This window comes from Lethenteron reissneri, chromosome 24 (genome assembly GCF_015708825.2).
Source record: "Lethenteron reissneri isolate LAM-NWPU_2019-01 chromosome 24, ASM1570882v1, whole genome shotgun sequence".
In the NCBI taxonomy this organism is placed as follows: Eukaryota; Metazoa; Chordata; class Hyperoartia; order Petromyzontiformes; family Petromyzontidae; genus Lethenteron; species Lethenteron reissneri.
In genome coordinates, this window is record NC_083802.1 from 15,178,784 (window position 1) to 15,189,654 (window position 10,871).

Consider the following 10,871-nt stretch of genomic DNA (forward strand, 5'->3'; position numbering starts at 1 on the left):
GTGAGTGTAATACGAGTTTAAAGACTGCATTTGTTTACACCATGGGACCTGATAACACGTTACGTTTTAAGCATGTTTTTTTAAAAAAATCCTTTATATTAAGTTCGCTTGCTTGCTTAGGACCGTGCAAATCTTTCGGTCGTTTTTTAACCCACTTCCCGTGATCCAATCGAGCTGACATTTCCCACACAGACTCGTTGTGCGTGACAATTAATGTTCCTGAAATTTTTTTTCCAAGATTTTACACTTTTAAGGACAAAAATATTATATTTAATTATCAATTGCTTAATGGTGCAATGCAATCATCTGACCCATAGGTGGCAGCCATCTAAAGCCAGAGGACGAGTGGACTCTAGCCGCCACGCATATAAAGGATTTATAGTGAAAAACTTTGTTTTTACGGGTTATACTTGTTTTTATAACCAAGAGTATGACGAAATATGCACATTAAATACCAAATGTTGCTTGGCACATTGCATTTACAATGTAACGGTAAAACTGCTGTCCATGTACGGCCCCTTTGTCAATCCACTGCTGGATGAAGGTCTCCCCACCACGCCGTGTGGGTCGTCGGGGTTATTTGACCATACTTCACCATGCCGGGAGACGTGGAAGCGTATTCGAGTAAAGCCAATGGAGTTGGCCGCACTGCTGCCCTCTGCGGGTCAAAAATGATCACCACTTAAAGTACTAAAAAAATGTTTAACTGTAACGCTAAATGCGCTTGTGTCAAACTTCAAATTAAAAGTTGTTTTCAAGCATCTAAATTGTTATACATATTTAGTGTAATTGTTACCATATCTCACCCGTGCAACTTTTGTACATACATATTTCCAAAGCAAAACTAAATATGGGTATATTTTTTTGTGCAGACGAGGTAATGTAGAATGAGAAAACACTGATGCCAAGACTGTGATATTCATGTTTATTAGCTGTGTAAATTATAAAAAATAACTTAACACATTGTTTTGACTGCTATATAACAGACTTCATAAACGGTACATCATTTCAATCTCATACACATCCATAGGCACATTCATCTTGAAACACAAACAACACATCCAGACATTTATTTTCAAGTGCCAAACTTAAAAATCGTCAGAGCACACTTCAAAGGCTTTAAATCTTATAGAAACCGCAATTACAGCAGCAATCATCCCTCGATTTGAATCTTCCATTTCGGTTATTGAAAAACACACCAAGTTGGCTTCACAATTTTGTAATGCTGTTTGCATTCAGAACTTTGAATACTCTTTTGAACCGAGCATAGTGTTACGTTCCTAATTATGGTACATTAATCACTGACTTATTATATATTTGTTATTCATAGCACTTTTAAGGCCAAAACTTAAAAATGTGTTTCTTTTCCATAGAAACAGTGTATACTGTTGAATTGTTATTCTTTGCTTCTTTCGGTAGTCACATAGATAGAAGAAAAAATAATAAAAGTAAATTAAACAAAAACGACGTTTCGATCACAACACAAGCGATCGTCTTCTTGGTTCTTTCGGTAAAGTCACGTAGAAGGGAAGTAATAAAATAATAAAAATAAAACATAATAAAATAATTCTTACGACGTTTCGGCCACAACGCAAGCAGCCGTCCTCAGGTGAAACCAGGTCTGTCGAGGCGACAGCGTCTGAATGAAACAGCACACGTGCTTGGAGCATATATATAAGCTGGGTTGGAAGGGGGGGGGGGGAGGGCGCCTTGACAAAAGAATTTGCATATCCCCCCCCCTTCCAACCCAGCTTTTATATATATATGTTCCAAGCACGTGTGCTGTTTCATTCAGACGCTGTCGCCTCGATAGACCTGGTTTCACCTGAGGACGGCTGCTTGCGTTGTGGCCGAAACGTCGTGAGAATTATTTTGTTATGTTTTATTTTTATTAATTTATTACTTCCCTTCTACGTGACTTTACCGAAAGAACCAAGAAAGCTTTAAATCGAAAAATACAAGCGATCGTCTTATTTTTCCCAAAGACGATCGCTTGTGTTGTGATCGAAACATCGTAGTTTTTAATATTATTTACTTTTATTATTTTTTGCTATCTATGTGACTTTACCAAAATAACCAAAGAAAATGAATTTCCGCAGTTTTAAGTCAAAATTTAATGTTGAATTGACTCCAAAAATTACAGACTCGCAATCAGAGTTTTGCCCAAAGCAATCATAACCTCAATTTCTCAACAGTTGGTTCCAATAAAGATCACAATCTTGAAATGTCCCAGTGTAGCTCTTCATATGATTTTTAACACAGTAGTTCAAATTCCCTCTGGCCAGGACCAATCTTTTGCTGTGGCAGTTTGCCTGAACACACAGATAGCTTGGACTGGGGGAAGGCACAGCCGATCGAACGGTCACTCTCTGCAAGTAAGTTTTCACTGAGTAAATTTTGAAAATGTATAAAGTGTAACAAGCTACTGCAAGGCAATATACAAACGATTACGTGATGCACAGCGAATTCAAATTGTGGAAAATTTATGTCACCAGACTGCAGATTAGGACTTGTGACAGGCGAATAAGTGCTCTCCATATGATACATTCTACTTTTTAAGTTTTCTTTTTAATGGCAAAAAACTTATTTTCATTGTGAATGTGTCAATATTTTCTATTACTGCAAGTTTTAAATTATAAACAAGGCAACTGGAAGACATTAAATGTGCATATTCTACACGACTCACATCTTACAGTGAATAACATGAAAGTGTATGATTTGTGCAAAACAGAAAAGCAGTACATTACGGAAATAAGCGTGACAAAGCATGCAAAGCCAACAACTGAACCCTGCACGCATTGCCTAAGATGATACTGCATGCTTCACGCGAATAAAAATGGAAGACCACCACACACTGTGAGACAATGAAAATGCAGGGGGATAAACATTTACGACGTTCTTCGAATCGTGGGTCACATCTCATCCGCGTGTAGTATCTTGGCAACGTCAACGACCGTCTTGTTTGCGTGCGTCACCACGAAGCTGCCGTTCAACATCAACTCATCGTCAGTCCAGCCATCCAGCTCCACGGTCGGTTCGTCAGCATCTGTCCCGTAGAGATGCACCCCACCGTCCGGCCAATCCATACCCTGAAATGATTTCTCCATCTCCAAGGAGGGCGGCACGTTCATGTCCTTGGCGTTTGCCACGTACGGGTCAGACTTCAATGTCCGTGTCCTCACTATCGGACAGAATAAGAAAAATCAAGTCGTTAAGTAAAAATTCACGTGTTTCAATAACTAGCACTGCCCACACATTTGCGCAGGATACACGACTGAGGTGGAGGGTGGGTGGAGAGGCGTGATGGCAGCACGCGGATAACGTCATCAAGCAGAAGTGCATGGCGATGTCACCACTATGCATGCGCACTTGCAGGGAGGCAGCAATACTTTATTTTTTTATAATGTAGTATGATAGTACATTTTATTTACCCAGGAAAGCCTTACCGAGTCTCGAGACTTTTTACAGAGGGTTTTGCAATTGGAATATTTGGCCACTTCCATGTCTAAATATTTGACAAATATTTGACAAATATTTGTTTGATTGAATACACTGATCATCTTCAATTAATAATTAAATATTTTCAATATATCGCTGGATGAAGGCCTCCCCACACTGTGTTGGTCACAATTGATCTTACTTCACCATGCTCAGGACCAATTTTTACACGACACTTACAACAGAAGTCAGCTGTAGCACGAAATTGAATTCAGGCTACTTGTACGATTTTTACCTCCTGATATTGCAGGTTCCACGCCAGAATCTTGTTTTCCACCAAAGGGGTTTATGCTCGGGAAGAGAATCAGTGCAAAGGAGAGCACAAACACCTGCGTATGGGAGACATAAAACACACTTAGGTTAACACAATGATATAATCTCTTTGTTTAACATATTTCTTCACGTTAAAATGTTCTGCTCAAAAAGGACTTTGTCCTTTGCAGTCTTCACTTACGAGGATACACGTGCTTGTAGGCGCATTCTTGTTTGTTGTCTGCCGCACCAACGCCTGCAGCTTTTTCAGTTGGGCCAGAAGGGACCTGTTGAGTCACACACGATACAGTTCGTATTATAATTTCTCGAATAATAATGTAATTTCTTAAAGACTCGCTTGACTTTCTGCCCCTGCACAAAAAATTACACATGTTTTAAAAAGTATAAAAATCGGAAGGCAAATTGGGAATCAATGGAAAATGCATTACAATTAGAAAACGTTTTCATTATGTTAATTATAATTTAACTTGTAAGTTAAACTAATATTAATTATCAGTTTGAATTTGATGATGGATTAATGTACATATGGAGGGTGGGGCGATGATACAGTGGTCAGTGAACTGTACTATGCACCTGGTGAAGAATGTTATCCGAATTGATCCTGGTCCCCACTTTCACAAACCCACACGCTGACCAGTGGATTGACCAATCATTGTAACATTCTGAAAAAAATGAGTGCGGTTGAACTCACATGTTCTGTTTCTGCAGCTGATCGACTCGCTTCTGCAGCTGCACATTCTGAGCCGTGCATGTCGCCACCCTGTGGGTCAAAACGTGCTCATTATTCCCCGCATGACACAGATGTTGGGATAGCATCGAGTATGGTCAAACTATGCCCGTCAGACCGCCACGTGGCGAATGCTTCATCCAGCAGTGGATCGACAAAGGGCGTATTTATGCACGTATATAACTTTGCTAATGGGCGTCCATGCAAGAGGTGGATTGACGGCATACATGACATCAAAGGGACAACGTGGGCCTACAGAAAGACATTGCCATCAACGGAGAAAGGAGGCAGTGGCATATTTTGTCTAGCCTCACCATCTGACTGGCGGAAGAGAAAGAAACAGAATAAAATAACGGTAAGCCTCACCTGCTCTCCAGCCCATCCATGTAGTCTTTTTTCTTGCGCCGGCTCTCCTGCGCCGAGATTTTGTTGCGAATCTTCCTGCGCACCTTTCGCAGCACGCGCTCTTCCGCCTTGGAGACACAGCGCAACAAGTACGTCGATGAGCGCCACTACAGCTGCTGGCTTGGAAACACCTTAATCAGCCAATCGAGTAACAGCAGGGGACAACTGAACCTACGTGCAGATGGGTGTTGCAGATGGGTGTTGCTGTTAAGAGCTGGAAAATAAAAGTACAAACTAAAAAGCACCGTTTGGACAACGCACCTTGGTAAGAGGGAGATCCGTGGGCAGGTCAGCACCTTCCTCGGAAAGCAACTTCTTCTCTTCCTCAGACAGCACCAGCTTGGGCCACGTCTTAAAAAAGAAGTAACATTTAAAAATACTTTTTTTTAAACACGCTTTAATTAAATGTACCGTACGAGTAATGGCAGAACTCCACGACTCCAGAAGTGGCCGCAAAGCTTGCCATAACGTAAGGGGCCGTGGTGATTTACAGCCAACGTCAGTTGAGCGTGGACAATTAGACCCAAGCCGAAACATAACATCTAAAAAAGAATGTTTAAAAATATTTTTGTTTATAGAATATAGTATTGTCATTAGTATGACATAAGTATACCAAGTTTGCAGTCGGTATCACATTGGGAAGTGGGTTAAAATTGAGTTACAAGATTTGAGGATACGACGACAACAACAGACAAGAGTGAGTTAAATAAAAGCGTGTAATAAAAAGAGCAGCCAACCAGTCAAGTCAGTGAAGGTAAGCAGAATTTGGTATTATTGTTACGTGGTATCATTATTTAACAATATAATACTCATCAACATTATCTGACAACATTAATTTCTTGCCTCAGTGTAACTCCCTTGCCTGGTACGCAGGAGGTGCATGGGTTCGATCCCAACCCTCATGCTTGTATATTTGGAGTTTGCATGTTCTCCCCTTGTTCGTGTGGATTTTTCTCCGGGTTCCCCGGTTTTTCCCTCTACATTTCGAATCAACGTGCATGTAAAGTATATGGCTGCTATAATTTTCCACGTGACCATCCCCTTCATTGTGGCCAGGTCACTTCTGAAAAAAAGCTATATAGCTCAGTCGGCTTTGCATGGTAAAATAAAAATAGTTTTAATAAAAAAAAAAACACTTACCATCGCATTCTCCACTTGCTGGGAGGTGGTTCGGGCTCTGAAGGGATACACTAAGGCGCACAGAGTTGAGGCAAAGGACGGCGTCGTGGGAAGGTCCACTTGAGATGTTACTTCTGCGCAAATGTCATCAATGTCTGCATGGCAAAACAGCATATTTTTACAACCGTGTTCAACTAACGCACAGTTACATAACCAACAATGACACGACAGAATTTCAAAATACAGCACCAAAGTTATTTCCGTACCCGATATGTCGACAGTCGTCGCTTGATAATCATGGTTTGGAATTTCCGTGACCACACCTTCCAGCTCCTCTGAGCTATCCGATTGGTCGGCTGAGCTACTCTGACTGGGTGAGCGGACTCCTTGCTCGTTGCCATTGCTGTGGTAACAGTGGTCCACCAACACACTGTCGACACTGCTTAGCGGTGCCACGCATGGCTGCGGGGATGACTCAGGGGACGTGCCGGACGACACCGACAGGGGTGGCGACGACCCCTGGTCGTCACCAGCAAAGAGCGAATCGAAGAAGCTCTCCAGCTCAAGGTCTTGCTCTCCAAGGATGTCCTGTAGATCACACGTTCACATGCACAATCAGAATCTTGATTTATCCTGGAGGAATCCCGTGAGCTCTGAAGCTGGATCAGAAAGCTACGACAACAAACATGCAAGGGCGGACCAAATGCTGTCAGAAAAATTTGCACGCTAAACTAAACGAGATGGTTAGTCAAGTCAGTACTTCGTGTGCGGGTCACCGCTCTTTCTTGTAAAAGAATTGTCATTAAAAAATATAATTCAATCTAAGAAGTGCAGATAATAAATTGAGAAACACAAACACAATGTACCCCTTGGATATCGGGCTGCTTCCCGACCCGCTGTGGCGAGCCGACGCGATACTTACAGTGGTACCGCCGTTCTGCTTCGCGTCCCATCCTCCCAGGAAACCGTCGTCGCGCAGAAGCGACTCGACCGCCGCAAACACATCCACCCCCACCCCCTCTCCGAGAAGGTCCAGGCTGTCCATGGTACGGCAAGGCTCCACGGCCTCCGAGTCGGTAAAGTCCATCCGGTACTCGGAAGAATCCGAGCCGAAGTCGAGAATTTCCATCGACATTCTGTCCCACGGCACCTGCAATGTGAAACAGGTTTTGTGGTCACTGTAAAGAGATGATTTTTTTTCATTTCCCATGGACTTTCCCAGCCAAACCCAGTGGGGCATACAAATCACTCCACCCAGAATATCCTTTCCAGCTGGGGATTTCCAACATTGCGCAATCCTGCTCAAATATAAGATAACTATCACAATGCTGCACAGTATGAGTAACTACCAAAACTAAACATAAATGCCGAAACTAAACTATTTCAGGCCAAAAATATGAGTTTATGTCATTCAGATTTTTATTGCGGTGAACCAAAAAACTGCAGAAATTGGTGGAACAGTGGTGCAGTGGTTAGAACCCAGCGACCAGAGTTTGATTCAAGGCCACGGCTAACATCAGTGGCGAGTCAGAATCAGAATATTTATTTCTACTGGAGGAATCCGATGAGCTAACAAGCTCTTCGTCACAGATGTCCAGTAAGGACGGGTCAGAACGTTACAAGAACAATACAAAAACACGATAGGAGTGAAAAACATAGGAAAGGTAAACAAATCACTTTTAAAAAATATACAAATACAACTCAACTATTCTTTTTACCTTACCAGGCAAAGAGCCCACCGAGCTATTCGCTTCTGTTTTCCGAAGCGACCTGGCCACAAATAGCTCAACGAAGTGGTGGCTTGATCATCACGTGGACATTTAGAGCAGCAAAATAATATAAACAAACGCTTCTAAGCGTGGCAGGAAAAAAAACCGGGGCCATCTCCATGACCAACCCGCTTGATCCCTACTTCAAGTTACTTGAAGTAGGGATCAAGCAATCCCCCCCAACCCCGTGATTGACAGCGTTGGGGGGGAGGGGGGGCGCTATCAATTATTCACAGCATTTAAAAAGAAAATGCTCAATGTCTGCTGTGCCATGATGATACTGTATTATCCAACAATAATTTAATGACATACTCTTTGGTTTTTTCGGTAAAGTCACGTAGGTAAAACATTTAACAAATGAAGACAACTAAATTAAATCACGTTTCGGGCGCAACACAAGCGTCCATCTTCAGGTGGAGACAACGTAGTTTGTGTTGCGCCCGAAACGTCGTGATTTAATTTAGTTGTTTTCATTCATTTTATTTTTTACCGTGACTTTACCGAAAAAAACAAAGAGTATGAATCCTTGCAGCCACGAAAGCTTCAAATCTAGAAATAATTTAATGAATTAATGTTATAATATGGGTCATTCAAACGCAGAACATCGCCAGTTAAAGGAGAGTGTTTGGTTTAACGTCCGGCAATTGCACAATAGGCATCGTGCCACGAGTCGCAGTGCCTCTAGCAAGATGACGCTTAGCAATGGCACGTTATAGTCCACGCAGACAGACTACATGCAAATGTTACAGATGTAGAGGAGTAGAGGGGAGTGGTGCCAATCCACGGCTAGATAAAGGCCTCCCCATGCCACGTGTCGGTCATGAAGGGTTGTTTGACCATACTTCACCACGCTGGGTTGGTGCTGGTTGTTAAAAGGGGGGAGGGGGTATTGGGGTGCAGATATCACTCGTCACTGACGTGAGCCGTGGCTATGAATCGAACTCATGGGATTGGTACTCTTAGATTTTTTTTCGGTAAAGTCACGTAGTTAAAAAAATAAAATAAAAAATTAATGTAAATAACCTAATTAAATCATTAAATTTCGATTTAAAGCTTTCGTGACTGCAGGGATTCATCTTCTTGGTTCTTTCGGTAAAGTCACGTAGAAGGGAAGTAATATTCAGAAGCTGTCTCCCCGACAGACCTGGTCTTCACCTGAGGACGGCTGCTTGCGTTGTGGCCGAAACGTCGTGAGAATTATTGTATTATGTTTTATTTTTATTATTTCCCTTCTACGTGACTTACCGAAAGAACCAAGAAGATAAATTAAATCACGACGTTTCGGAAGCAACACAAGCCTCCGTCAGCAGGTGTAACTGCTCCAGTAAAATTACTGTAGCGCAGGGGTCGGGAACCTTTTTGCCTGGGAGAGCCATAAAAGCCAAATATTTCTAAATATATTTCATTGAGAGCCATATAGTATTTATAACGTCTAATAAATTAAATGTCTTACTTTCAATGCGACTTCTGGTGCTGCAAGGTTTTGCTGATGGCCTTGTAGTCTGGTTCATACGTGGTGAGGTTGAGCTTCGTGCAGGCGTGACCCGTGAAATGTATCTTCAAAACTAATTTCTGTTTACTTTAAAATTACACACTATTATTAAGCAATATCACAAGTATTTTAAAATCAGTTCCAAACAGATTTTTATTTATTTTTTCATTATTTTTTTCAACTCAAAATTGTCTGGGAGCCATTTGCCGTCACTGGAAGAGCCATATATATGGCTCGCGAGCCATAGGTTCCCGACCGCTGCTGTAGCGTGTGTTGCAGTCACAAAAGCTTCAAATCTCGAATCAGGTGATTGGGTTCAAAGTGCAGGTTGTGATGGGTGTGGTTGTGGTCTCGCAGGGCGACAGGCCACGTCCGCTCTTACAAAACAGGACGTCAAATTGTCCCCACTCTTCCACATCTCCGCTGGACATTATGCATCATTGAAACCACAGCTCACGGCTACAGAGGATACACACACAGTACCGTCATTGATGCACACGAGGTCATTGTACGTTTGACAAAGAAACAACGACTACTTACATATTTCGGCTGCCACAAATGAACATAATTCAACACAAGGGACATGTTGCATCCGCAATGGCGCATTCCATCCACATTACATGAATGCATGCGCACACACACACAGAGACAACACGATTGCATAGAACACCAAGGACAAGCCGAGTGGCATTTTGTCTATCGGGCTATAAGCGGCTGATGAGACCCAGTAAAGTCAAAATCGGTGCCTGCTGAAATTAATCCAGCCGGCAAAATGTTTGTTAACAATACAAACGAACAATACACAGACACCTATGATGCATACATGTACTGTATACACAAAAGGAGATGTACACTACACATACACAGTGTCGTACACACACGGTGCACGTGTACACGCATGCAGGCAAAGACAAAGATCCCCCGTATAGCCTTAACAGACTGTAGGGGCAAGTGCTGTTAGCGAGTAGCACCTATGAAGGCCGGAACGGTACACGAGGGGGGCGGGTGGCCAGCACCACGCCCGGCCGCCTTTGTCTCCCCAGTATCGATTTGTCTACTACGCGAACGCACCAGAGCTATTGATTTTGAGGCCGAGTCGACCTACACACAACACACAAACACGAACCCCGTGACCACCACCACCCCTCTGAACAACATCGCATTGACGGCGGGAAGGAAGGGATGGAGGGAGTTGTAAAAGATCTACGGCACGAGGAATGCCGTCGACTTCACCTCGGTGCCGCCACTCGCAGTGACGACCCTGACACACTTTGGTGACATCGGAGGAGATGGAGGAGATGGAGGAGGTGGAAAAGGGGGAGGAGATGGAGGAGGTGGAGGAGATGGGGAAGAAAGCGAATAAAAGAAAACCCACCACTCGCTCGGCCTGCTGCTGCTGCTGTTGTTGTTGTGACGACAGGGCCTCTCCTCCACACACAACGCACAACAAACAACAACAAACAACAACAACGCCGCCAATGTCGTCCCGTCTCTTCGTCTTCGTCGTGACGAGTGGAGACGATGGGGGGGGGGGGCGACTAGGGGGGGTGGGGCGAGGGGCGGGGCTGGAGGAGGGGGGGGGCACGTG

At 43.2% G+C, this 10,871-nt stretch overlaps 1 protein-coding gene across 2 annotated transcripts; it reads right to left on the bottom strand.

Moving 5' to 3' along the window:
- Positions 1 to 1,882: 1,882 nt before the first annotated feature.
- On the bottom strand, positions 1,883 to 10,815 carry LOC133346671 (cyclic AMP-responsive element-binding protein 3-like protein 4). 2 transcript variants are annotated; one of them, XM_061558451.1, is made up of 11 exons: positions 10,659 to 10,800; positions 9,245 to 9,370; positions 6,945 to 7,172; positions 6,289 to 6,610; positions 6,044 to 6,177; positions 5,165 to 5,254; positions 4,865 to 4,971; positions 4,463 to 4,531; positions 3,953 to 4,037; positions 3,734 to 3,827; positions 1,883 to 3,181 (listed from the first exon to the last, which is right to left on the bottom strand). In XM_061558451.1, the coding sequence occupies exons 3-11, from the start codon at positions 7,155 to 7,157 to the stop codon at positions 2,913 to 2,915; spliced, it is 1,383 nt and encodes a 460-aa protein (XP_061414435.1). In that variant the 5' UTR covers positions 7,158 to 7,172; positions 9,245 to 9,370; positions 10,659 to 10,800; the 3' UTR covers positions 1,883 to 2,912. The 2 variants fall into 2 exon arrangements, with proteins under 2 accessions (XP_061414435.1, XP_061414434.1); XM_061558450.1 differs by lacking the exon at positions 9,245 to 9,370 and having other exon boundaries at positions 1,884 to 3,181; positions 10,659 to 10,815.
- Between the last annotated feature and the right edge of the window lie 56 nt (positions 10,816 to 10,871).

What these genes read in the sequence shown, in the direction of transcription:
- LOC133346671 (XM_061558451.1), bottom strand. Translation starts at nt 7,157, where the DNA reads ATGTCGATGGAAATTCTCGACTTCGGCTCGGATTCTTCCGAGTACCGG. An exon ending in AGCAGAACGGCGGTACCACT is followed by an intron (nt 6,611 to 6,944) that starts GTAAGTATCGCG and finishes TGTGATCTACAG; the next exon opens with GACATCCTTGGAGAGCAAGA. An exon ending in CAGCTGCAGAAACAGAACAT is followed by an intron (nt 4,038 to 4,462) that starts GTGAGTTCAACC and finishes GTGACTCAACAG; the next exon opens with GTCCCTTCTGGCCCAACTGA.